At 38.7% G+C, this 27,613-nt stretch overlaps 4 protein-coding genes across 5 annotated transcripts; 3 read left to right on the top strand and 1 right to left on the bottom strand.

Moving 5' to 3' along the window:
* The first annotated feature begins 5,277 nt into the window (after positions 1-5,277).
* On the top strand, positions 5,278-7,558 carry LOC148999860 (nuclear protein). Of its 2 annotated transcripts, none has more exons than XM_089141101.1 (5): positions 5,278-5,670; positions 5,752-5,969; positions 6,132-6,260; positions 6,523-6,654; positions 6,729-7,359. In XM_089141101.1, exons 1-5 carry the CDS (start codon positions 5,355-5,357, stop codon positions 6,840-6,842), a joined length of 909 nt encoding a protein of 302 aa, XP_088997227.1. In that variant the 5' UTR covers positions 5,278-5,354; the 3' UTR covers positions 6,843-7,359. The 2 variants fall into 2 exon arrangements, with proteins under 2 accessions (XP_088997227.1, XP_088997228.1); XM_089141102.1 differs by having other exon boundaries at positions 5,528-5,670; positions 5,769-5,969; positions 6,729-7,558.
* A 1,815-nt stretch (positions 7,559-9,373) lies between these two features.
* LOC148999859 (trifunctional UDP-glucose 4,6-dehydratase/UDP-4-keto-6-deoxy-D-glucose 3,5-epimerase/UDP-4-keto-L-rhamnose-reductase RHM1-like) lies at positions 9,374-12,047 on the top strand. Its single transcript, XM_089140767.1, has 2 exons — positions 9,374-10,977; positions 11,094-12,047. The coding sequence occupies exons 1-2, from the start codon at positions 9,424-9,426 to the stop codon at positions 11,553-11,555; spliced, it is 2,016 nt and encodes a 671-aa protein (XP_088996893.1). The 5' UTR covers positions 9,374-9,423; the 3' UTR covers positions 11,556-12,047.
* A 6,448-nt stretch (positions 12,048-18,495) lies between these two features.
* On the top strand, positions 18,496-19,437 carry LOC148999858 (uncharacterized). Its single transcript, XM_089139102.1, has one exon. It carries the CDS (start codon positions 18,496-18,498, stop codon positions 19,435-19,437), a length of 942 nt encoding a protein of 313 aa, XP_088995228.1.
* LOC148999857 (ephrin-A3 protein) lies at positions 19,169-26,005 on the bottom strand. The gene is made up of 2 exons (XM_089140653.1): positions 25,855-26,005; positions 19,169-21,060 (listed from the first exon to the last, which is right to left on the bottom strand). The coding sequence occupies exon 2, from the start codon at positions 21,028-21,030 to the stop codon at positions 20,734-20,736; it is 297 nt and encodes a 98-aa protein (XP_088996779.1). The 5' UTR covers positions 21,031-21,060; positions 25,855-26,005; the 3' UTR covers positions 19,169-20,733.
* Between the last annotated feature and the right edge of the window lie 1,608 nt (positions 26,006-27,613).

Below are 27,613 nucleotides of genomic sequence, written 5' to 3'. Positions count from 1 at the left end.
TTGCATTGATGAAGGAGAAATAGAAGAAGCAAACCAGATCGCCTTTGCAAATGAATAGTTCAAGAAAATATGCATTGATGTTTCAATATCTGCATCACACCTGAAGCAGCAAGGATTAATTTGAACATTCCTCTTTCGAAGACCATCTCTATAAGCAATGCCCTCAACACATATTCTCCAAATAAGTACTTTAATCCTTGGCAAAGTTTTTGAATTCCAAATTTTCTTCAGGAAAAGAGGCATTTTCTCCATTCGAGTTGTTCACGGTAAGATCTTCTTTCAAATTATTTAGAAAGTAATAAGCTGACTTAACTGTGAATTTTCCAGGTCTTGTCCCACTCCAAATAAGTTTATCTTCCTGAGGAAATAAGCTTAGCAAAATTTTTGAAATTTCCTGCACCTCATTTGGTATTGTGATCAATAAACAATACTCCAATAAACAATCCTCCAAGTTCATGATCGTGTATTGTGATCAATCAATTCTGCAACTTTAGAAATATTGCATCCCTCCAATTTACAAGATCCAATTTTAAACCCATAAATAGTAGGAATCCAATTATCTTGCCAAGTATCAATTTTTTCTCTATCTCCCACAATCCAAACCATGCCTTTTTTAAGAAGATCACGCCCCTCCAACAAACTTCTCCAACCCCATGATGGATAATGTCCAAGTTTGGTCTGCAAAAAATCAGAATTAGGGAAACATGTATTTTTTTAACATTCTAGCCCAAGGGGCATTTGGATTGGACCATAACCTCCAAACACTCTTCATAAGGAGAGCTTGATTTTGTAGCAAAGGATCCCTTAGACCCAACCCTCCTTTTTGCTTGGATTTGCATAATTTTTGCCAGGAGACCCAATGTTTTTATGCTTATCTATATCATCATCTCAATAAAAGTTTACCATATCCCTTATAATATCAGTCAATAAGGATTTGGGTAATTTGAAGTGAGTACCACATAATTCAAAGAAGGCAAAGCTAAGGCTTTCAATAATGTTTCTTTCCTAGCCGAATAGAGCAAAACACTTTTCCACATTTGTAGTTTCCTCCCATTTCTTTCTTTTACATTATAGAAAATAAGTTTTTTTGATGTCCCAAAGTTTGTCGGAAGCCCCAAATACTTTGTTGGTCCTTCACCAATGAGGATTTTTAACACTCTAGCAAGCCATCTCTTAATTTTTAAGTGGGTGTTGGGATTAAAGGTAACGCAGGACTTCTTCAAATTAATTTCCTGTCCCGAAGCTCTACAATATAAATCCAAACATGATTTCCTGTTCAAAACCTCAGCAATGTGTGATATTCCAAATAATAAACAATCATCTGCAAATCCAAATGAGTAAATCGATCTCCTCTATTATTTTATTTTTTTTTATTCTCCAAATATTATTCTTCAAAGTTGCTTCTTTGATAATAGAAGATAAAGCTTGGGCACAAGTAATAAAAATGGCCGGCAATAACGGGTCTCTTTGACGGATCCCTTTACTAGGCTTAATTTCCCCTTGTTCGGATCCATTGATAAGAATATCATATGAAATTGATTTAATGCAAATCATAACAAGATTGGTCCAAGTTGTAGAAAAGCCCAGCTTCAAAAGGAGTTTCTCAAGGAAGGTCCAATTAACTCAATCATAAGCCTTTTTCATGTCGAGTTTAATTGCCATAAATCTTTTTTTCCCCCCCCTCTTCTTAATATAATGAAAGATTTCATGTGCAATTAAAATATTGTCAAAAATGTACTCGTCAGGGACGAATGTTGTTTGTTACTGGTCTATGATGGTATCAAGCAGTCCCTTTAATCTTTTTGCCATGATCTTGGTTATTATCTTGATCAAGACCGTACAAAGGTTGATAGGTCTAAAGTGCTTTGGGGAATTTGCTTTTTCAATTTTAAGGATTAGGCACAAGACAATCTTGTTTAGGAAAGTTGGGAGATTCCCCTTTTTGAAGAATCCACCACAAACTCCTCAATATCTTGCTTACAGGTCACCCATAATTTTTGGAAAAATTTTGCTGGAAAACCATCAATCCCTAGCGATTTAAGAGGAGCAATAGAGAAAAGTGATGATTTAATCTCCTCCCTGCTTGGAATCTTGCTTAATTCTAAGTTCATGTCTTCATTAACAATTGATTGCAGATAATCAAGAGCCTAAGTTGCAACCACCTCATCCACCAGATCCTCCTTGAATACCTCCTTAAAGTGTGAGCAGATCAAGTTATGTACTTCAATTTCTGACTAAGTCCATCTCCTATCAAGCAACTTTAACTTAGAAATGTGATTCTGTTGTTTTCTTCTAAGAGTTGTAATATGAAAAAACTTTGTATTTTGATCTCCTTCCATCAACTAATCCACTCTAGATTTTGTCTCCAAAAAATTTCTTCTTTCTTAAACTTATGTCCAATCTCCTTTTTAATGCACATTTCCCTCTCTATAGTGTAAACTCCCTTTGGCTACATCTGAAGCTACTCCAACTCTTCTTTTAATTTTCTAATCTTTTCATGAAAGTTCTCAAGTTTTCTTTATTCCATTTTTTGAACAGGTGTTTAGAAACATCAAGTTTATGGATGAGTTGTTGAGCAGGGGTTCCCACTGTCAGTGCAATCCAACCTTGATTTGCAATTTGTCCACAATCAAGGTGAGTGACCAAATGTCTTCAAATCTGAAAGGTGGGCATCTCTTATTATTCTTTCCAACAGTGTCAATCACAATTGCTACATGATTAGAACCAACAACAGAATTGACCATAACCATACCTTTAGGAAAGTCATGCATGTATCCAATTTGAGTTTGCCATCCCTCTGTCAAGTCCGGTTCTTATATTCTCATTTCGAGTTTTCCGCCATTACTCCATGCTACAATCATTCAAAAAATTTCTAAATGCATCAATCTCTAGATTTTGATATAGAGCCACCTTCTTTTTCCTTCCAACTAAGGTGTGAATTGAAATCTCTTGCCATTAACCAACTTTCATTTCTTGTTTCACCAAAATCAGTAAATAAATCCCACACTTCCTTTTTGTGTTATTTTCTTGGATCCCCATAAACTCCTGTAGAGAAGAAAGATGGGAAGCCGGCATAAAATCTTTGCATCAACAAAGTTTTTACATGATCTGATTATCTCAATCTTTGCCCCATTCCACCAGAGTAATGCGAGACCTCCTTTGGAACCTTCTGCTCCAACAGCAAAACATGAGTGTTGGGGAATTTTCTTCTTAGCTTGTCAAGGAACCTTCATGCTGCATTTAGTTTCCATCAAGAATAGTACACTAGGTTTTTCCTCTTTGAGAAGATTCTTAAGCATTTGAATTGTCAAGGCTGTTCCCAAAATGGTATCATACTATTTTATGCAAATTTGGTATGGTTTTGGACATACCGCGATATAGTTCCATCAAAATTAAACTTCGGTATAAGCACATACCAAACTTAAGGGCCTGTTTGGTTACATGAGTCTGGAGATTTCAAATATCTTAGAAATTTCAAATATATAGATTTCAAATCTATGGAGTTATAATTTATAAAATTAGATGCTTGGTTGTGGAATGAAATTTGTGGATTCATCCTAAAAAACTATTTGATCAACTTGATTTTTATGAATGTGCAAATGTATAGCTTTATTGAAATCTCTGGATTTCACCCCTTACCCATAAATCTACATATTCATGTTTTTAGTGTAAAAAGGTGAATCTCTAGATTTCATGAATCTATAGATTTTTACAACCAAATGGGTATAATTCTCAGATTCATGAATCCAGAGATTTGAAATCTCTGGATTCATGCAACCAAACAGGCCCTAAACGAATTTTAAAATTTGGTTTCAGTACATACCACACTGAATTTTGAACGGTGTAGTACGACACAGTTCGATACAGTTGAACTATTTCGGTGCACAATTGACACCCTTATGGGCAAAGAATGGATGGGTAAAATTTCAATCGTTGGACAAAAAGGCTAAAAGGAGCTAGTCTGTTTAGAAATGGTTGTGTTATGGATATAGATTATTTGGAACACCATTCGGGTGATCACCCAGCTCATGGGGCGACAGGACCCGACAACCTGGGTTGAGAAGTTTCCATAATCATCGAAGAGGCATTTAAGGAAATACATGCCAATAATAGCATATATAAGGGAACACATTTGTCCGAGGGAAAACCTCCAGTTAAGGAGCCCAATCAAGGGAGTCAATCAGGCGCACGCTTAGGATCTCACAAAGGACAAGGAATGTAACTTACATAGCATAAATGAGGGGTGACACCCTCGATGCAAGACAGGAGAATTCACTCTTTTTTCCCATATCCTCTAAGCAAGCTAAACTTGGAGCCTTATACTATTCCCAAACTGACTTAACCTTTGGAGGCGGCTTCCCAACATCCTAGCTTGGCCTGCAACTAATTCTTTGGCAAGTTCCCTTTGGTTGCAAGATCAGCCTCTTTGTCCGTGCGTCACCCATCTTAGACAAACGAAGGTGACAAAGGTTGGACCCAATTTAAAGAGGTTAAAATTGATTTATTTGGACATTACCCAGAACAGATCCTGCCCACTATTTTCTTTTGAAACGTTAGTCCGATTTCATCCGACCCACTAACCCATGTTAGCCTAAACCAAATCCTCAAACCACACCAATCCTATTTTACTAATGGTGTGTTTCTTTCATCCTCCCCAAATCAAACCATTGACACCCTCGTTTTTATTTGCGCGTCACCCATCTTAGACAAACAGGAAGGATGAGAGGCTTGGACGGAGAGGATATGGACCAGATTTAAAGAGGTTAAAGACGTTGATTTATTTGGACATTAAGCCCAAGAAACAAGATCCATGCCCAAACATAATTTTCTATTTGAAACAAGTTAGTACCGATTTCAATACCGACCCAACTAAACCCAAATAGTTAGCCTAAACCAAATTCAATCCGAACCCAAACCACACCAATCCGAAACTGAAATTTTACTAATGGTTTGTGTTCAGCTGGTGCGAACGCATCTCATCGCCCTCCAGCCATGAAGCTTTGGAAGAAAAAGACGAAGCCGAACCGAAAGGGGGGGGGGGGGGGGGGGGACCCCTGGACCAGCACCCCGATCAGATTTGGATGCAGGCAACCATTGACAGGCCGGCCATAAAAATCTCCCTAGCCCAATCCAACAAAGAAAACCATGTATAAACAAAAACTCAGCATGTGTGTAGTCCATACATACCTGGACCAGTTGACACGAAGGGGAATGGATAGAGAGAATGGGTGGTCGTGGATCGCTCATCCTTATCAGGGCCCTGACCAAATAACTTCCAACACACCATGTCTTCTGTAGTTCCTGAAGGCTAACTTTGGTGTAGAGGCTTAAAAGGTTACACAACCGGTGCAAGTATGGCCAACGCCGCAGCAACAGCAGTCTACGCTGCCTCATTTCTGCACCATTGCAGAGTACCATCCATCAAGATTAGGGCTTCCACATCCATGGCCCCGACCCCCTCCTCCGCCAGCACCACCACTATTGTCCCCGCCATCATCGTCGGAGGTGGACGTGTAGGGAGAGCTTTGCAGAGTATGGGTACCGGCAGTGATGTTCTTGTGAAGAGAGGCGAGTCACCACCTCTTGATTTCCCTGGACCCATTTTAGTCTGTACCAGGAATGATGATCTTGAAGCTGTTCTTCAATCCACTCATCAATCTCGCTGGAAGGGTACCTCATTAATACACCTCTTCTTTCTGATTTGAGATTAAATTTAGTAAGATAATGGATTGGATGTGAACGATCTAGCAGACTTGGTTTTTTTCCAGAATGGAATGCTTGAGCCTTGGCTTCAGAGTAAAGGGCTTGAAGATGCAGACCAAGTTTTAGCATACTTTGCTATCTCTAAGCTTGGTGAACCTCCTATTGATGGGAAGACTGATACCAATCCAGAGGGCTTAACTGCTGCTTATGGAAAATGGGCTTCTGCAATAGCTGCAAGATTACAATCTAGTGACCTTTCTTGCAAGGTATTAGGAAAATTGGGATTTTAATGTTGAAAGCATATTTTTTACTAGTAGTGGGTTGTGACTGGTTTATGATTTTAGCTGCTCGAAAAGGAAGCAAATGGGATTTTAGTGTTGAATGCATATGTGTTACTGTTGTGGGTTGTGACTAGTTTATGATTTTAGGTGCTGGAAAAGGAAGCTTTCCAGAAACAGATGTTGGAGAAACTGATATGGATATGTGCTTTCATGCTTGTTGGAGCCCGGCACCCTGGAGCCACTGTAGGAGTTGTGGAGAAGGAATATCGTTCTGAGGCAAGGCCATACTTCCACTCAAGAAATTTTCTCCTTTGATTAGCACTAAAAGTAAATCTTGATGCTTTATATGCCCAATCGAGAGCTCAGAACTACATGTTTTCTAACCTTACTAATTTTTCTCTCTTATGATCATATAAACCTGAAGTACAAGAAATCAATGATATGTGGTTGATGATCTTATAATCTTAATTTCAATGATTGACACCATCATTTGTTATGAGGCATTCAAATTTTGACTACTATAGAAATTTGGTTGCAGGTTAGTAGCCTCATTTCAGAGCTTGCATCTGCTGCTGCAGCAGAGAAGAATTTAGTGTTTGAAGAAGCTATGGAGGAGAGGTTATGTGCTTATTCAAGAGCAGTTGCACATTTCCCAACTGCTGTGAAAGAGGTAAATTGCAAGCTATGATGTAACGTCAAGCTATTTGCTTAATTTTGATAACTGTTTCTTTCTAATTTTTACAGTTTAAATGGAGGAATGGTTGGTTCTATTCACTCACTGAGAAGGCACTTTCCGAAGGGAAACCAGATCCATGCCCATTGCATACAGCATGGCTTAAGGAACTGAAAATTGTCTGAGAGAGATTTCCATGTATAAACCCAATCTACTTCAACTACTTTGAACCATTACTAAGTAGAGTAGTTGATCGAGTCCTCTGCATTAGAGTCTTCGCTTGCATTTCCTGTGTAAGGGAATCTGGGATTCCTCAGAATTGTTACAGATAAGTTGAAGCTTAATAAAATCCAGTGCAGCTCGCATTCTGTTCTGCTTAAGTATTTTATGCAACGTGTGCTGTGAGCATTCTGTCTTGTTATAGAAGGCTGCTTGTTTCACTGTTACACCCGATTACAGAACCTCATTTAATTTCTCAGGATTGATAAAATAGAAGCATTAGACTAGAAGTGGTTGTGTGACAAAGTGGAGTGAAACAGATTGCATTCATTCTGATTGAGCCACTGATGAAGTGTTTTTCATATCTGCCAAGTTTACATAAGCTAAACCATAGATTGTTTTTACCAAGAATGGATCTATAGATGGTCTGAGAAACAAGAAACTTAGTTCAAGTCGTATAATCCTTATTTAATAATGTGAAAAGTTGGGTGTTCCTCAACAATGGCTGTTCAGAGCAAATGTGAAGATATGCCCTTACCTGAATCTCTGTCAGCAGCTGAAAGCCTAAGACATAATGTTTCTCGATGTCTCAGAGGGGAAGAAATTGAATAGATTGGTGATGTTAGTGATGCCCTTACCTGCTTTTGATCTCACATAAACACTCAGAAGTACAGTAAATCATAGAGATAGCAAAGAACTCAAAGTTCCCCTCCCCTCCTACTCTTTTTCTTTATTTTGCAAAGGTTGGATAAAAAAAAGGGTAAAAAAAATAAATATGTAAGATCTATATATAATGGAGTTGGGGAACAGGAAAATAAAGGATTTTGTGAAAAAGTTTTAAATGTGAATCTAACTTTATTGTTTTTATACTTTCTCAAAAAATTCCAATTATTTTGTAGAGTTTGGAAAAAAGATGGGGTGAAAAAATTAGCATACCATATTAACAGACAAGTTTCTTTCGCACTTCAGTAAACCAAACAAGGCATACTTTCGAATTTTATGAAAAAAAAATTGTTTTTTCAAACTTTTTTCTACTATATTTTAGGTCTAGCAAACAAACAATGCTTTGGAGTTTTTGAGAAGAGAAAATTCACTAACAAACTTCATTAATTTAAGAACATTTTTTGTTGTCATGGCATGCTAACTTTTTCACCTGATCCATTTTTAAAATTTCCACTAAATAAATGAGATTTTGTAAAAAAAAAAAAATAAAAAAAGGCAATAGACAATGAGATTATTAGGGTTTCTGACTTTGCTCTCACAAATTTCACAATAGTCTCATAAGCTCGAAGGGGTTGATTCAATGAGTAAAGACCAAAGCCCAGGGGTTAAGAGTTAAAATCTCTTCCACCCACAAAATTGAGGAAAATACAAACCTCATATGAGAAAATGAGAAAATAATATCTCGCATCACTCCATTGGAACTTCTCCCATAATTTGTAAGAGGTTGTCAGAGGTGTTGGATCGGGGAAGGAAGGAATTATAGGGTAGGACAGATCTTCACCATTAATGGGGGGTATGGGATCACCTCTGAGGCGTGGGATCCATGTCCTAGTGATGGTTCAGATCAATGCCCACACCATCTGGGGAGAAAATATGACATTATTCTTTGATAGCTCAATTTCAATTCAATAGATCCAGAGGATCAGGGAGTCAGAATAAATACAAGTGGTTGGTTCTTCAGCCTCCACAACCCATCAAAATGGTGGAGCCTTTGACATTGATTTGCTTGTACAGTTTCTCCCCCTTATGCACTAGAAGTGGGTTGTTAAAAAGGTTATTTCAGAAAATACAAAAACACATGAGGATATTGATGTAAGCCTCTGCTACCCTTAACTACCATGCAACTGTCAATATTAGATGCATTTTTTCCCCTTAACCTTGTAACTCTCGTTTCCTAGAGAGGCTTAGCTCTTAAGTTGATGCTCTAGATAGTATGGCATTGTCAATCCAGTGTTCGACAAAAATGGTCGATTTTCTCTCTCTGAATTCCTAGAACTAGGTTGCTTTCTCTATGGATAAATAAATTTCTTGTTACCCAAAAAACACTAACATGCAACTGTCAAAAGAGATAATCCTTTTGAGAGAATATTAGATTTGAGCGTTGTACCTTGGTACTATGGTCAACGGACCACATTGTAGCCTAAGATCAAATAATTGAAATATCTTCTTAGTAAAAGTTATTATGGTAACGCTGTGTACGAAAATTACCCATCCCCGAACTCTGCTTGTGTGAAAGTCTTGACCATCCGTTTCACCCAGAATACTGGATTTCCAATCAAGGGCACACACTCTAAACGCCTAACCTACCTTTCTTCTTCTTTTTTTTCCTTTTTTTTTTTTTTTTTTTTTGGGGGGGGGGGGGGAGGGGGAAACCTACCCTTTTCCAAAAACCACTACTGTCTCCAATCAAGGCCACACATTTTACCTACTTCGACTTTATGAAACAAACTTGAAAAATCTATAAAACCACTCATCTACCAAGCTATAAATCACAACTCATCTTCCAAAACCCAAACCCAGCACCAGTCTCTTGTCATCATCACCATGGAAAACGGAGGAGGTTACAAGCCTCATACCATTCTTGTTACTGGTGGTGCTGGCTTCATTGCCTCCCATGTCACAAACCGTCTGGTCAAGAACTACCCTGATTACAAGGTTGTGGTTCTAGACAAGCTTGACTACTGCTCAAGCTTACGCAACCTCTCCCCATCTCGTTCTTCACCCAACTTCAAGTTTGTGAAGGGAGACATCACAAGTGCTGATCTTGTAAACTATCTCCTGATTGCTGAGGGAATTGACACTATTATGCACTTTGCTGCTCAGACCCATGTCGACAACTCCTTCGGCAATTCATTTGAGTTCACCAAGAACAATGTCTATGGAACTCATGTTCTACTTGAAGCTTGCAAGGCTGCAAGACCCAAGGTGAAGAGATTCATTCATGTCAGCACAGATGAAGTATATGGTGAGACAGAAGCTGATGCAATAGTGGGCAACCATGAAGCATCTCAGCTCCTTCCAACAAACCCATATGCTGCCACCAAGGCTGGTGCTGAGATGCTTGTCATGGCCTATGCAAGGTCATATGGCCTTCCTGTTGTTACCACTCGTGGTAACAATGTTTATGGCCCAAACCAGTTTCCTGAGAAGCTCATTCCTAAGTTGCTGCTATTGGCCATGCGAGGCCAGAAGCTTCCAATTCATGGAGATGGCTCGAATGTCCGTAGTTACCTCTACTGTGAAGATGTTGCAGAGGCGTTTGATGCCGTCCTCCATAATGGAAAAGTGGGCAATGTCTACAACATTGGAACTACAAAGGAGAGAAGAGTCATAGATGTAGCAAAGAACATCTGTGATCTCTTCAAATTGGACGCCAACAAGGCCATAACCTTTGTAGAAAACCGCCCTTTCAATGACCAGCGTTACTTCCTTGACACGAAAAAGCTCGGTGTTCTTGGTTGGTCGGAGAAGACATCATGGGAAGAAGGCCTCAGGAAAACCAAAGAATGGTACATTGCAAACTCCGATTGGTGGGGAGATGTCTCCGGCGCGCTTGTCCCACATCCCAGAATGCTAACCTTGGGTGCTCCTGAGAGAAAGCCAGATATCATTACAACGGATCAGGTAAAGATTTCTGAGACTAATTATGGAAAACCCATTAGTTCAACTGGGACAAAGAACAAACTGAAGTTCTTGATCTATGGAAAAACTGGCTGGATTGGTGGGTTGTTGGGTGAGATCTGCAGAAAGCAAGGAATTGAATTTGCATATGGAAATGGAAGATTGGAGAACAGGGATCAGATCGAGAGTGATTTGAGGACAATTAGGCCTACCCATGTATTGAATGCTGCTGGTGTTACAGGTAGGCCTAATGTGGACTGGTGTGAGTCACATAAAACAGAGACCATCAGAATCAATGTAGTTGGGACCTTAACTCTTGCTGATGTGTGCAAGACTCATGACCTTTTGCTTGTGAATTTTGCCACTGGCTGCATATTTGAGTATGACAAGAAGCATCCAGAGGGGAGTGGCATTGGATTCAAAGAAGATGACAAACCCAATTTCATTGGATCTTTCTATTCAAAAACCAAAGCCATGGTGAGTTTCTATTGCAATTATTCTCTCCTGTTGTTCTGTTTTTTTTTTTTTTTTTTTTGGGAAGCTTCATTCATTAACCAGTACTGACAATTTTGTGAATAAAAAATTTTCAACAGGTTGAAGATCTGTTGAGCAACTATGAGAATGTATGCACTCTAAGGGTTAGAATGCCAATCTCATCTGACCTCAGTAATCCAAGAAATTTCATTACAAAGATTACCCGGTATGAAAAGGTAGTAAACATTCCAAACAGCATGACTGTTTTGGATGAGCTCCTACCAATCTCAATTGAGATGGCAAAGAGAAATCTGACTGGAATTTGGAATTTTACAAATCCTGGGGTGGTTAGCCACAATGAAATCCTTGAGATGTACAGGGATTATGTAGATCCAAACTTTAAATGGAAAAATTTCACCCTCGAGGAGCAAGCAAAGGTGATTGTTGCCCCACGAAGTAACAATGAACTTGATGCCTCTAAGCTTAAGGAGGAGTTTCCAGAGATGTTGTCAATTAAAGAATCAATATTGAAGTACGTCTTCATGCCAAGGAAGAAGGGCAACTTAGTTCAGGGCGGATAAGGGTTTCAGGTTCTTCAAGTAGCCACTAGGGTGATGCTCTGGCTATCGCTTTCCTTTCCTCTCTGGAAACCCTTTTTTCTGGATCCTTTTATGGCATAGATTAGATTTAGCATTTGGTGGTTTAGAAATAAAACTTGGGGATCCCTCTTTATTTGATTATAGAATAGCATCTCTGTTCCTGCAGAAGTGTTCATGCAATATACGATAGGCACCTTGCTCAATCTTGAGCTCATGTCTCTTACATTTCATGCCAACTAAGGACTTTTAAAAATGAGTATTCAGGGTTTAATGATATCCCCCATAATGATGTTTATCTAAAAACCACCATTTCTATGGCTTGATCTAAATCCAACAATTTTTAAACTATGTTCTGAACAGGGTCAATAATGAAATGCCCAACTTGTAGCTTATTCTTCCTTCACAAGCAGCCAGATCTGTTCTGATAAAAGTTCTTTTAAATTTATTGCTACATATACGGACTTTCATGTTCTGTTTTCCTGCCAAAACTTTTAATTTTCTAAATCTATAAATTTGGGTTTGGGAAAGGTTCTGAAAGAGATTGTCTTGTTCCACATCTAGCATGGGAATGATACAAACTACATGTCCGCCTGGTGCGTGTCCTGCTCTGTCCTCCTTGTGAGTGTAGCTTATGCTTGAGTTCCCAAGCTCCCTTTACTTGGTTCTATTGCCAAGCTCCCTTTACTTGGTTCTATTGGCTCTGAACTGCTGAGGATCTTCCAGCAGCTCTCCTTTTCTCCTTGCTGTTTTTGTAGCCTGTTTGGAAAGCATGGAAAGAACCACTCCGTTGCTGCTACCTTCAGCTGATCAAGACCCTGGTCCATCCTGGAAATCAGAATAAGAGGAAGATGATGGGTACATATCAGTAGAAGATCTATTTGCTGAAGACCAGGGGCGGAGCCAGGATTGAAAGTTGGGGGGGCCGAATATATGTGGCCCAATGATGGACCCACGGTGGGCAGGGGCGGAGCCAAGATTGAACACGGGGGCCGAATATATGTGGCCCAATGATGGACCCACGGTGGGCAGGGGCGGAGCCAAGATTGAACACGGGGCCGAATATACCTGGGCCAATGCGGGACCCACCGTGGGTCACATCTTATAAAATTTTATTATATTTTGAAGTGTAGGGCCTACATTAAAATTTTAGGTAATTTAAACTGAAATTCTAAGTGCGAGATTTAAATTTCCATTAATAGGAACGAAATTTTAGGAAAAAGTTTAAGGATTAAAAAAAATCAATGATTATGATTAGCTCTGATAGAATCAATGGCTGAATTCTAACGAGATTCAAATTGCTATTAGTAGAATAAAAAAGAACAACTAAATAAAAAAATAAAATTATACTTTATGAAATGAATACTAGAAAATTTCGTGAGGGGGAGAGAGAGAGGAATAATTTGAGAAAGAGAGAGTGAATAATGATAACTGTGGAGAAGATTTCGAAAAATTCCAATGTCTATTAACTACTCCAATATTTTGTGAGACGTGTGAGAAAAAAGAGAGAGAAGAAATAGGAATAAAAGAGGAGATTCGTAAGAGAATAAATAGGAATGAAAATATAAGAGAGAATATAGGGAGAAATTAATGGATCGTGAGTTAGTTTTTAATTAGATTTTAACCATTTATTCCTTAAAACTAGAGGTTTAATGATAACCATTTGATTATGGTTAAGAATGACATTTGTACCCATCATTTATATCTTAAATTTTTATTTTTTGTTTTTGGAGGGGGCAGATAATGGTATTTCATACGTAAAGTTGAGAAAAATTAGGAAAATATGTAGGCAGTTTTAAATTTTCAAAAATCCAGGGGGGGCCATGGCCCCCTTCGTCCCTCCATGGCTCCGCCACTGCTGAAGACTTTACTAAGCTGATCCTGAGTGTACTCTAGTAGGGAAGGTCTTAGAAGGGAGACCTTTTAGAGTTCAAGCTGTCAATGAATCCCTGATTAAAGCTTGGAATCTTCTGCATGAGGTAACGGTAGAACAACTAGGCTCTCACTTATTCATGTTTACTTTTGAACATCTCATCGATGTGGAGAATGTCCTAGAGGGATCCCCGTGGTTTGTCTCAGGAAATCTCTTGGTTCTAAAACATTGGAATGATGAAGAACAATGGGACTTCAACAAGCAGGAATTATGGGTTCACTTCTATGGAGTACCGAAAGAAATGCTTAACTTGGAAATGGGTATAAAGCTGGCTGCTAAAGTGGGGGAACCTATTATGCTGATGATCATACAAGGTAGTAGAGATGGGATGAAGAAACCTTTTTTAAGAGGCAGAATAGAGGTGGAGATAAACAAGAAGCTCAGAAAAGAAACTGGATTCAAAAGGAAGAATGGAGATACCATACATATTGCTGTAAGCTATGAAAGGCTTCCTACATTTTGTTATTATTGTGGAGTTCTGGGACACATTGATAACAAGTGTGAAGAGTTCTTCCAAGTCAAGAGGAATCATCAAGTAAGTCACAAATGCATAAATGCTTCTACTTGTTCTCTTTTCCCTCCCCTTCCTTACTCTATTTCCATTAGAGCTTTTATGCCTACTCAACGCATGCTGGAAGGAATCCGGATCTTCTCCCCGTCGGGAGAGCACTCTGTGCTCCCCCATGGCTTCCTGACCACAAAAACCAGTGGGTCCCACTGGTGAAAAAGGTTTTTTTTTCCACAAAATGTTTTTTACCGTGGGCCCCACTGGTTTTTGTGGTCAGGAAGTGTCGAGGAGCACTTTGTGCTCCCCGTCGGGGTCACTGATCCGGACTCTGCTGGAAGAAGCACTTGTTCTTGACATTAAAATTCCTGCAAGCCAAATGCCCCCACCACCTCAACCATCTCAGGCCAACATACTAGCAACCTGTTAACTTGTCCTACATCTTCTAGCCTTGTCAAATCTACTAACATGAGTGTCCCACAAGCTATCCCCTGCATGTCTGTAATTTTTGGAAGTCCAGTGCCCCAAAGTCAAACTCTAGACTTACACACTGGTCTACGCAATTACCCTGCAAATCTTATCCATACTGTTGGCTCTTCCCACTTTGTCAATCCTCATTTAAACATAGCTGGACCCAATGAACAATCTACCCTACAAATCCTAGCTACTTTTCAGAACCAATTGCAACACATTCAAGAAAACTCACCTAACCAGTTGACTTTGCTGCCCCTTTTGTCCAATTTTTCCATCACCAGCCACCCTAACCAACCTACTACCCATAGACACCTCTCTCCACCACAACCAAACCCAATCCGTGAAGAAGAGGTTTCAAATCATCTCAACTTGGCTCCGAAGACTAGTTTCAAGAATGAAATGAAACAAAAAAAATGCTGATGTCACTATAAAGGATATTGGGGAATCTAGTCAGCAGTTGAGTAAAGAAATATTTTCTTGTGGGGACAATATTAAGTAGCAGGAGCAGAGATGCCATGGGAGCCTTATCACACGTGGTATTCACAATGGGAATGAGTGCAAAAATTTGAAGAAGATGGCAAGGAGGAGAAACTCAGCTCAACCATATACAATCAGACTTACATATGGTAAAGCTGCCAAGCATATAAATAAGAAGAGTAAACAGGCCCATTTAGAAGAAGTGAAGGGGCAAGAGAAGAATGCTGATACTGATAAACAAAGGCTGATGCTGCAGTCAAATGTCCTTCATTTTTTAAAGAAGGGCCCCTCGGTTGTTGGGGGTTATCAACAACCAAAGGAATTATGAAAATTATAAGTTGGAACTATCAAGGTGTGGGGAGGACACTGACAGTTCAACAAGCCCTAATTAACCTCTCAAGGAAAGTACAGCCTGAGATTGTATTTCTTATGGAAACAAAAAACAAAGTGGAGAAGCTGAGAAGTGTGGGGAGGAAGCTGAAACTGAATAATGTGTTTACGGTGGAACCTATTGGGAAAGCTGGTGGTCTAGCAGTGCTATTTGGGACTAACACAATCATGAATGTGTTTGAATCGAACAAGAGATATATTGATGCTGAAGTCTCTATTAATGGTGCTAATCCTTTCTTGATCAGTATGGTGTATGGGGATCTTGAAAGAGATAAGAGAATGCAGGTGTGGGACAATCTTAGAAGAATAGCATGCAATAGGAAGGGACAATGGCTGTGTTTTGGAGACTTCAATTCTTTCATATCTTGGAAATAGAAGAGAGGAGGCTCAAATGACAATAGTTATGATAACAACAACTTCAAGGAAATGTTGAATGACTATTCTTTCCTGGACCTAGGTTCAAATGGTCCTCCTTTTACTTGGAATAATAGAAGAAAAGGAGGAGCTAACATCAGAATTAGATTGGACAGAGCAGTGGCTAATGCTGATTGGAGAAATCAGTTTGGGGAAGCTTCAGTTGTGGTTCATCCCATTATTGGATCTAACCACCTTCCTATGGTGATTGACACTATAGGAGGAAGGAGTTCAGGAGTGAGGCCCTTCAGATTTAAATCGATGTGGTTTCAACACAAAGAATGTAGAAAGGTGGCAACTCAAGCTTGGAGTACTGAAGAAGGACATAGTTCAGTAGGAAAGTTAATGGCCAAATCTGAAAATGTTAAAAAAGTATTCTCTAAGTGGAATAGAACCACCTTCTTCCATGTGCAAACAAGAATCTCTCATCTTTTGAAGGAATTAGAAGATGTTCTCCAACAGCCTTCACAAGGAAATGAAGAGAAAGAGGGGAAATTACATCAACTACTAGAAATATGAGAAAGAGGAGGAGATGTGGGCCAAGAAATCAAGAGAACTATGGCTAAAGGCTGGTGATAGAAACACCAAGTTTTTTCAGACTTCAACTCTTCAAAGAAGAAACAGGAACAGAATTTCAAAGTTGAAATTAAGTTGTGGTAGATGGTCAAGTTCGGAAGAGGAGATCTATGAGGAAGTAGTGGCCAAATACAAAGATGTCTTTTGTTCTGCAGGTATTGATGAAGACTCTCTCAACAGTGTTCTCTCCTTGATTGAGCCAAAAGTCACTTTGGAAGATAACATCATGTTGATGAGTCCTCCCGATAAGGAGGAGATAAAGGCTGCCTTGGTGGAGATGGCTCCTTTGAAATCCCCTGGCCCTGATGGACTTCCTCCAGCCTTTTATCAACACTATTGGGATTTGGTAGAAGGAGATGTTTGTAAGTTTGTCTCTGGAACTTTCCTCTTCGGTAGTATGGCTAAGGAAATAAACTCTACTTATGTTTGTTTAATTCCTAAATGTGACCAACCTGAAACTATTAATCAGTTTAGACCCATCAGTCTTTGCAATGTTACTGTTAAGATAGCAACTAAAGTTATTGCTACTAGACTGAAAGGGATTCTAGATAGGATTATTAGTGTGCCTCAGTCTGCTTTTGTCCCCAATAGAAGCATCTCTGATAATATCATAGTGGCTCATGAGTGCTTTCATTATATCAAGAATCGGAAGAGAGGAAAGAAGAAAGTTATGGCCCTTAAACTGGATATAAAGAAAGCTTACGATAGCTTGGAATGGAACTTTGTAGAAGGGACTTTATCTAAGCTGGGATTCTGTGATCAATGAGTGTCTCTAGTGATGTCTTGTATCAAATCAGTCTCTTACAATGTTTTAGTTAATGGAGCTACCAGGGGATTCATTGAACCCACGAGGGGGATTAGGCAGGGAGATTCAATATCCCCTGCTATTTTCGTCCTTTGTACTGTAGCATTAAATGTTGTGTTCAGGGCTGCTCTTCAAGAAAATCTTATTTATGGTTTGAGAGTTAGGAACACGACTACACCAATCTCTCATTTGTTATTTGCTGATGATACTGTGCTATTTTCATAGGTCAACTTACAAGAGTTCCAGAATATCAAAGCATGTCTTGACCTCTATTGTGCTGCTAGTGGCCAACAAATAAACCAGCAAAAGTCATCTATTTATTTCAACCCTAACACTGCTCCAAGATTTAAGAGGTGGCATTCAAGAATTGTTAGGATTCCCTATGGGGGTCCTCCAAAAAAGTATTTGGGACTTCCATCAGAGTTTCAAAGTTCCAAGAAGGAGAGCTTCAGAGAAATTCAAGAAAGGACAAGTAAGAAAATGCAGGGTTGGAAATCAAGTCTTCTATCTATGGCTGGGAAAGAAGTTATGTTGAAGTCTGTTGGGCTCACCATTAACAACTATGCAGCATCCCACTTTATCCTTCCTAAATCTCATCATAATAAGATTAGAAAGGATGCCATAAGTTTCTTATGGGGAGAGAAAGAAAACAAGAAGAAGATTTGTTGGGTGTCATAGGAGAAACTATGTCAATCTAAGGACAAAGGTGGCCTGGGTTTTAGGGATCCATATTTGCAGAATTTGACTCTTCATTGTAAGCTTGCTTAGAAAGTGTGGAGTAATTCTGAGGCATACTAGGTCAGATTTCTTAAACAGATTTACTATCCACATTCTGATTTTCTTACTACCCCTGCAGGTTCAAACCCCTCTTGGGTATGGAAGAGTATTTTAGAAGGAAGAAAAATAATTAAATCTAGTTTAGTCTGGGTTGTGGGGAATGGGAATTCCATCCGAGTGTGGGAGGACCAGTGGATCCTCTCAAGTTCAGACTTCAAACTAAGGAGCTAAACAGAGATCATAGAGGAATAAGGTGGGTTTCTGACCTAATTGATGAAGCATCTAGAACTTGGAAGGAGGACTTAATTAAGGAGGTGTTTGATCAAGGCGATGCCGAAGCTATCTTGAAGTTGAAGCTTACCTTAATCCCTAGGGAGGATAGAATGGTTTGGGGTCCTGCGAGAAATGGAAATTTCTCTATAAAATCAGCATACCATCATTTGCTAAATATTAGAGAGAAGGAAAAAGAGCAACAACCATCAACATCAGCGGGATCCAGTAGGGTTAACATTGATTCTATGGTATGGAAAAATATCTGGAAATGTCTTGCGGCTCCAAAAATTAGAAACATGTTATGGAGAGTCTGTGCAAGGGCTTTACCTCGGCGGAGGAGCTTTCCAAGAGAATTGAAAAATTCGATCCAAGGTGTTGTAGATGTGGATCTCTGAAATCAATTGATCATCTTTTGTTGGACTGTGACTTTGCTCGAAGAGTATGGTTTGCATCTCCATTTTCTTTCTCTCCTCCGGTGAACCCATTGATGCATGAGGCGATTTCAGATTGGAGGAGGAGTCTACCCGAGGAGAAATCGAATTTCAGAGAAGCATCGTCTCTTTTCGCGTACATCTGCTGGAGAATTTGGATTGCCCGAAATGATCTGGTATTTAAGGGATTGAAGTGGTCGCCTAAGCAGGTGGTGGAGAAAGCGATAATGGAGGCAGCAGAGTTCTCCAACAGCTTCACTTCTCCTCTTCGGATTGAGGATAGGGTTCAGGCAGATGGAACGTCCAGGGCCATGATGAAGTGGGCTTTTCCTCCTATGGGCTTTGTTAAAATAAATGTTGATGCAGCTCTAACTGAGGTTGGGAGTGGGCTGGACCTTGTTTGCAGGGATTCTGAGGGAAAGCCCATCATTGGGGTTGTGATTCCTGCCAATTTTGACACTATCCTGATGGGTGAGATGCTGGCTGTTAGAGAAGGTATTTTGTTGGCTTTAGAGGAAGGCCATGGTAATGTCCTGGTGGAATCAGATTCGGCGGAGGTGATCAACTTTGTGACCAAGATGGAGTTGATTCCAGTGGACATTCAAGATTTAGTCTGGGATGTGGTGAATCTTGCCTCTAGACTTCAAAATATTTCGTTTCTTCATGTTAAAAGGGAGTATAATGCTATAGCAGACTTCCTTGCTGGTAAGGCTGTGTCCGTAGCGTGCCGGACTCTTTGGCCTTTGTTGGATCCTGGGTTTCTGGATCTTTGTAATCTAGATGCCTTGCGTGGGTCACGCGTTAATATATAGACCCTTTTCTACCCAAAAAAAGGTTAGCATGGCAACTTTTCTATAACCCAGGGGCATCATTGGCAAGGGTTCTCAAGCCTATATATTCCCAAATCTGAATTGTTTAACCCTTATATTTTTATTTTTATTTTTGAAAGAGTGGCTCTTGGGTTTTGTACAATTTAAATAGTGTCTTCCTCTTTTAATGAAGATGGTAATCTTGGGATGGTAGGAACATCTTTACATAATTCATAATCTTTCTTTGAAAAGTTTTTGTTGGACTAAAGACTAGAAAGAAACTGTCATTGCTAATATAAAACGAATTAAAGGTATGCACAGATTGCAACTCATTACTTAACAAAGTGTGACCATAAGAGTTCTCTTCATTTCTTTATGATGTGAATAATTTAATTTACACTACCAAGTCTACAATATTAACCAACAGCATTTAGTTTGCACAAGGGTGACTTGGATAAGTATTAGATCTGTAATACTACCAACACAGCACAGACTGTTGGTTGTCAATTGCCCATCATCTGGTGTGAAAGCCAGAGCAGGTAAGGTTATGAAGAGGTTTGAAGACAATCCACTGTTCTGACTTCCCATGGTTCTTCTATAAGTTTTCTTTCCATTTGAGGTTTCCATTTACTCACCCCAGTTCCCAACTTTCGACAGGCCATCAACTGTGCGCCCACGGATCAGCAAGAACCTTGCTCAAAACCTAAACCACCCAGAATTTTACTGTTCTTCACTTTTGAGTTTCAACGCTGCTCAAGCAACAATTCATTCAATTGAAACCCTAGTAATCATAAGGAATACAAAGTAACAGGAAGGGTATCTCAAGAGAACCAATAGAATTATCAGTCATTCATGTTTGTGCTGAACTTCAACTTTGGAGATCTGATTGTAGGCCAAATTCTCCCCTAACCTAAGAAATAGCTTATAAATTCACCACTCTGTACTGGCCAGAATCATGATCAGCCAGTCCAAACCTGATTCTTCATTACATCGATCATTTCAGTGGACCCTCTGCTATCTATCTATGGTTGCTATCAGTAATAGAAAGAACATAAAGAAATTTAGGAATAAGTTCTATCAAAAACACAACTTCACAATATCCTATAATCATTAATATTGACAGTCCAATGTTCAGAAGACAGTTAGAATACAATAATATAAAATTTCCCACCCAATGGTGTAAAAATGATTGAAGCCCAAGGGACATTCATTCTATCTGGAAATCCAAAACAATTCCCTAACAAGCACCCAACTATAACAAACAATAAGGAAGAAAGACTAAAAAAGTTCAAAGTTGTCTCAGAAAAATTTCAATTTTCCTTTGGATACAAAAGTTTTTGCCTCCTTCAACTGACATGATGCCTTTTGAGCTCCAGTCAATCCTGAACAAGATTCTGCTGCTACCAGAGTGACAGCAAAGTACAGATAAATACAACACAGAAAAGTAAGAAAAGTAAGAGTTGTTAGAAGAAAAGAATGCCGTCGAACAAGGGTTGACAAGCTCCCAAACTCGTCACGAGGGAACTGTTTCCTAAACGATGAAGACTTTAGGATTTGGGACCTTCGATGGGGAGAAGATACATTGTCAAGAACCATGCTTTATTGCGACCCCTGCCCCAACCTCTCCTGCAACCATTGACACACAATTTCAGTTCCCTGGGTCTTAATTGAGCAACTGCTGAGGTCAATGAACCTTTTACCAAACTTCAATCAGCAGATTCAACAGATGTCTTCGTCATTTTCACATGATTACACTTGTTTTAAATACATGAACCAATACAAATTTGCCTCTACATTCAAAATATACAAAAAACACAGCTTGGAAATTTACTCTAGAATAAGATATGTATTAATAGGGACACCCGAATCAACATATGACATAGTAGGGAATGATATCCCTAAGATACCACTTAACAAGCGCCAGAATAATAGACTACCACTTAACAAGCGTCAGAATAATAGACTTTGTTGGACATAGCTACATATATAATGAATTTGGGAGTAGAAGTCCATTAAACAGAATCAGACAGAATCAGAAGCTAGAAGGAAGCTTAAAATGAAGTAGCTAAGTTACATGCCTTCTGAATTTCCCAGCAGCCAGTAGCACAGAATTTGGGACTCATGCAGTGACATAAGTGATGGATAAAGAGCTTATCCAGAAAGAAGGAAAAGCTAATAAGATAAGCCACTTTAAAGATTCTAATATCACAATGCCATATGATTCAATGGATATCTGGCTCATCCATGCTAAAGTTTGAGCAAGGCCACCATGCTGCCAAGAACCTTTAGATTGCCACATGGGATCTTTCAAATCCAATCTGTGTAAAATATTAGATTCAAATTTCCTAGAATTTGAGGCACAGTCCCTAAAACCCCTAAAATGATTTTAATTCACTAACCAAAACCCAAACCAACATTGCCATTATGCTTGAAAGGCTGCACAGTTGGCCCTGATATTCTCTCCTTGAATGATCCCACCACTGACATGATGGAAGAAGCATCCATTCACTGCTCAAGTGTCTCCAACTCTTCCCTACAGAAAGTGTTGTCCAGAAATTTATGACTAAATTCCACGTTTTCCTTCGCTTTTCATTGGATTTTTCTTCCTCTGTTTCCACTTCCTGAAAGAGACTGGTTGAGAGATATATTTTCCCCTGTTCTACTTCCCTTCTTCCCCTCCCTATTTCTCTCAATACCAAACAAAGCTCTTCAATCTATTCAATCTGAAATCTGTATCTTAACACAAGCTGTTTAAAGGAAATAAAACACAAAACCTCGTTGAAATCAAAATCTAAAACAGAATCCAAACTGAAGTCTAGAACACACTCACATAGTAGTACTATATCAAATAAAAGACTAAAATTAAAACTGAGATATCTGAAATAAAATACTTAATTAAGTCCAAATCTTGTAGGATCAATCCCATCAGGACAGTTCTTTTGGGGTTGGATCGAAACCGATTGAACTGGTCTGATACTGCATTACCCTTTAAGTTCAAACTCCAAATTTCAAAGTGAGAAAGCAAATGAATGTGAAAAAGAAAATTTGAAACAGGGAAAAGAATGAAATAAGAGGAAAAGTTCATTTCCTGTTAGAAACTGAAAGCAGAAATTCAATCACTCATGACGTAGAAGGTTTATAAATTAATTAGACCAATCAGAGCTCGCAAGTGAGTGCCATAGTTGATCCAACAAAGAGGTGTTTGTGAGTCAGGAATGCATCCACAGTCCAAACCCTCATTTCCATGGCATCATAATCTTCAATTTGTCTCCTAATCAAGCCAGTCAAAAAGCCTTTCTCACTGAAAAAAACAAATCTAATGGAACAATCTCCACAATCATCATCCTACTAAGCACCAAAACTCACAGTTCCCAAGTTATGCCATGGTTAAGAAGATTTGAAATGGTTAGCTGAACTTCCGAAGAAGCAGCTTGGGCTGTCTGTGTGGCTTCTTGAGTTTGGTATCTAGAATTTGCAGATTTAGGCTAGGATTGTGGTCTTGGGCTGAGATAAAGAAGCTTGGGTCAGTCTGGGTTGTCTTGGCTTGTCCAGCTGATTCTGGTTTAAAACAGTGTCACTGGTTTATTATTTGAAATTTGAATATAATAAAGCATGACAGTTGAATTCTCAGCAGGCCAAGTGGCAGGCCTGGACCTGTGGGAAGCATGGTCACTACTCACACCCAGCCATAGGCAAGGCAAATCCTGATTTGAAACTACAGTAAACAAGGAGATTATGCACATTAAACAAAGTTGTAACATCAAGTAAATCATATTACTCACTAGTTTTACTTCTTCATACAAGAGCATCTACAGCATATAATCATGAGAAATATTTTGACTATCATGAATCCTGTCTCACAGAGACTAAACAGCCAAAAAGCAAATTTATCATCCGTTTAAGCTAAGAGGTTGCAGACAGTGATCCTGGGCTCATCAATGATGAGCACTGATGCCTCCTTGAATAGGATAAATGGGGCTTAAAACCTTTGAGAGAGCCACAAAATCAGTCTGACAAAACCATTTTTACAAGATGCACCTGATGCATCATGTGTGGGTCAGAATTGCCTGGAAAACCCCATTTATTGAAACTTCAGCATTAAAAATTCCATACTAACAGCTTTAATTGTTCAATGTATACAAGTGTCCAAGCATGGTCCTTATAGGTAAGCCCAACCTGAGAAGAAAGATCATACACAAAAATACAAACAGAGGGAACTGCAGACCAAGAACCAGGACTCGCTAGCCGTTTAAAGGAGAAAATGTACAAACAATAACATCTCAAGTGTAGACTAGTGTGGAAGATCTCTACATGCAGTTCCAGCACCAAATACTGCAGTAGATGATAGTAATTCAGTGGATATCATACCATGGAATCAGAACTGATAAGCAAAAACAAATAAAATACAACTTCACAAATTCCATGGATTTAAAGCACCATAGTGAAATACCATCTTCTCCATCAAAAAAATTATAAGTCTAGCCTGGGACCTCCATTACCTAACTAATTATGCATAGACAGAGGATGACAAGAAAAAGGCAAAAAGTTCAGCCAGGTGGCAGTTGAATTTCCAGCTTTATTACCCAGTTGATTTGTAGAGAAAGTGTGGTACCCAGTCATAAAACAGATAGCTTAATTCTAAAAGCACCACTTCACTTCCATCTACTTCTCAGAAGGTTCACAAATCACAACTTAATTGCCAAGATGACATTCAATAAATGAGCCAACAATCTTAAACCACAACATGCAATTCATAAGAGGAAAACAAAAGCACTTAGGAATTCGAATACGCTAGTCATGAAAAGATATGTTACATTTTTTCTTGTGCTGTGTAGTAGTCTGCATAATTTTTATTAGGCTTGCATATGTTTGGCTTGGGGTTTTGGTCCATTGCATGTACAGTGGTAAAATTGTAACTATGATGAGATTAGGGTTTTTAACGATTCCAATTTCCTATATATTGTCTCAATGGGGGAAAAAACCTTCTCCCAAAGCAGTGAAGACCACATTATGAAAGTAGAGAACAGAGCAGAGTTTCTCTCTGCTTGGTTAAATTTCTCTGGTTTCTCTAGGTTAAATTTTGTCATCTGCAAAGAACCAAATTAAATTCCTCACATCGTCCGTGATTTTTCATTTGGTTTCCCTCATGGCTGTGCATCCGTCCAAACAAAGCGGTCCTCATCAGCTTGACAACATGAAAGTTCTACCTTCTTTGAATGAAATTGAAATACCATCTGATACTACCATTTACCACTCAACATCAGTGGAAAAAAGACCAAGTACACTGCCAAAATGGGACACTTCGGAACAATTATGACATTTCAAAAAGTGGGAAGGAAGTCACAAACCTGTAGTGGTCAAGAAAACCTTCGGGAGTCTTTCTATGCATTCTTTCATATGATAAATCTATTTGTCTTACGAGATACAAGAATCAATACCGAACACAGCCCTAAACTAAAGACCTTGCAAACATTCAATTTTCAACATGGTGCACCAATTCAGAACATCTTGAGACCACTTTACACCATTCCACATTATATCCCAGTCCAGAAAAGTTTGTGAAGCTCACAGATAAATATTGCATCTGTCCAGCAACCAAACCATTGATTGACTAAGGTCAATCTTTTCATTTTGTTCCATCTTCACCCAGGACATCACTTTATGCAAACTTGCACATTATGTTCCTTTTTTCATTCCCCACAAGCCACCCCCCCCCCCCCCCCCCCCCCCCCCCAAAAAAAAAAAAAAGCCCCTTCTCTTCCTTTCTCCCACTGCTTTGTAGGATTATCTAATTATAGTTCAACTATCAACTTGGAATTGAATTTTTCAGATTCCAAACCATTGGAAAATAAAAGATAAAATAGGGCCCTCGGGAAACATTTTGAATGATAAGGACAATAGGTTTCACTAGTGACACAATTCCATCCATTTGCAATAGATGCTCTGCGAAGACGATATGAAGTGACTATTAAAGAAGAAGTTCTGCAGATCCATAAAACCTATTCCTTTCAAATCCTCCAAAGACCAAAAGAGAACAAAACTCTGATCCTACTTAGGTTCAATCGAATTGGAAAAACCCATTGAAGAAAAAAGGCGGATCAAATCAATCTCAGAACGTAGCCTATTCAATTCCAAATCATTCCAACGGAAACTCATCAATCAAATCAGCAGAAAATAGATAAAAATAGTAAACAGATCATATAAACCCCACGACATTTAGATAATTTGAACAAGTCAGTCACATCTAATGACATCTCAACCACTTCAGAATATTCAGATCAATTTTGATTTTCAGCAGATATTGAAGAAGAAAGCAAAAACCCATGATCTGGAACTGAAAAATAAGGATTGAAATAATAGCTTCAATGCAATGCAGACCCTTGAATCAAATAAAAAGGAAAAGGAGAGGAGAAAACTTACAAGGTGAAGAAGTAGACAAGAAGGAAAGAGGCTGGGAACAGAAGTCGTCTTCACGGCAACAACAATGAAAGACACAAGCTTATATTCATCGAATTGTCTCCGCGTATCACGGAGAGATACATGGAGATCCAGAAATAAGCTTTCTCGTCCAAAAAACGCGTTAGTGAATAGAGAGAGACCACGTAGAATAAATTGACAGCAACGACGTGGACTTTGACTAATCTCTGACATCATGTACTTGACAAACAAACCATAAAAATGCGGTTCAACCGGCTGATTTCACCAACTGTTCTAAGCTGCAATCAGACCGGGATTGACTTTGTTTCGGACAAATCAGGCTAAATTGTTTACCAAAAACATGGTTTCTTTGATGGTACAAGAGAATTTTGAGCCTGAATCACCTCCCTGGGCAACAATTTGTGCTCTCCTGACTATTTTTCACCACACAACCGTATGGGCCCACATATAATATATATTATATCATATCATACTATCATGGTATTATCTAAAAGTATGTACTTTCAAAAATAACAAATCTTTTATTAGACACAATTGTCTTTTTTTTAAGTAAAAGGACTTCTTATAAAACTTTTAGAAAATATCTTTTTCTAATTGTATTGTGGGGTAAAGCTGTTAATTTACTATTTTTACAAATTTATCATCCGTTTATATTGTCCCAATTATTCTTTATAATGTCATCATATATAATAATTAGAAAATAGGTATTTTATTTTTCCTTCAAGGCAAAAGTGTCAAACTTTACTCACTCCAAACGCACTCTTCTCCTCACGATTATGCCTCCTCAAAATTTGCTTAGGAATTCCCCTGATCTCGGCTATCCATTCATATTCGCAGTTCCCTTTAGAAACAAGTTATCTTTTTTACTTCTTCTGTTCTTCTTTTCTTCTTCTTCTCTTAGTGTTCTATTTCTCTTCTCTTTTATTCCATTTTCAATTTTGGTTTGATTTGGAAAATCAGAGTGTGCTAACTTCTGCATTTCGAAATGAGATCAAAAGGTTGAAGACGTGTGTAGATTCACTAAAAAAGAGGTTTTATTGAGCTTCACGTCCTCAACCGTCAAAAACCTACGAAAAAAGGATCAACGAAATCAAGGTTTCTTCACAAAAATTGAATCAATTCTCTCGATCTCTCTCGACATCTATCGCAGAACCCTGATTTCTTTCGGTGTTCGTTTTTTTTTTTATTTTTTTTATTCTGTTCGTGGCCGGTCACAAAGGTGTGCTATTTTTCTTTTTTCCTTTTTTTTTTTTTTTTTTTTTTGGGATTGTGGCAAATCAATAATTTAGGTTTCTTCTTTACAAATCTCTGGCAAAGAATTGTTTATTCCATCTTAACAAATCACAAACAGAATAACTGTTTCCATGAAAGATCTTTTTCGTCTTCTAGTAAGTTCACTTTCTGCCCAAAAAAAGGAAAACAGGAAATTGCTCTTTGTGGATTTTGAGTTGAATTTTCTTTTTTCTTACTAAATTCAAAATTCTGGTAATTTTCTTCACGGCAGAGCTACGGCATCTCTGGCAGATATAATTGGATCAACAACAATTCATTATATTGGAGCTCCAACAACCGATGTTTCTATTGAGATCAGTGTTTCCTATTGGATCTACAAGGATCTTTATTATTCCTATAATAATTAAAGCATGTGTTATGAATATAATCACAGAAGCGTAGATGAATAAATACCTCTAGTGTTCTTGTTGTAGATTCTCATTCTTTACTCTCCTTGAATCTTCCAAAG

The sequence above is a fragment of the Hakea prostrata genome, chromosome 11 (genome assembly GCF_041222555.1).
Source record: "Hakea prostrata isolate BN-2017 chromosome 11, UWA_Hpros_2, whole genome shotgun sequence".
Lineage (NCBI taxonomy): Eukaryota > Viridiplantae > Streptophyta > Magnoliopsida > Proteales > Proteaceae > Hakea > Hakea prostrata.
Note: the sequence above shows the minus strand (reverse complement) of the source record. Positions and strands in the feature narration are given on the sequence as shown.

Bases quoted from the DNA above. Each gene is read 5' to 3' on its own strand.
- LOC148999860 (XM_089141101.1), top strand. From the start codon at position 5,355: ATGGCCAACGCCGCAGCAACAGCAGTCTACGCTGCCTCATTTCTGCAC. The intron at 5,970-6,131 runs GTATTAGGAAAA...TTATGATTTTAG, and splicing joins CTAGTGACCTTTCTTGCAAG to GTGCTGGAAAAGGAAGCTTT. The intron at 6,261-6,522 runs GCAAGGCCATAC...ATTTGGTTGCAG, and splicing joins AGAAGGAATATCGTTCTGAG to GTTAGTAGCCTCATTTCAGA.
- LOC148999857 (XM_089140653.1), bottom strand. From the start codon at position 21,030: ATGGTTCTTGACAATGTATCTTCTCCCCATCGAAGGTCCCAAATCCTA.
- LOC148999859 (XM_089140767.1), top strand. From the start codon at position 9,424: ATGGAAAACGGAGGAGGTTACAAGCCTCATACCATTCTTGTTACTGGT. The intron at 10,978-11,093 runs GTGAGTTTCTAT...AATTTTCAACAG, and splicing joins ATTCAAAAACCAAAGCCATG to GTTGAAGATCTGTTGAGCAA.
- LOC148999858 (XM_089139102.1), top strand. From the start codon at position 18,496: ATGGAGAGTCTGTGCAAGGGCTTTACCTCGGCGGAGGAGCTTTCCAAG.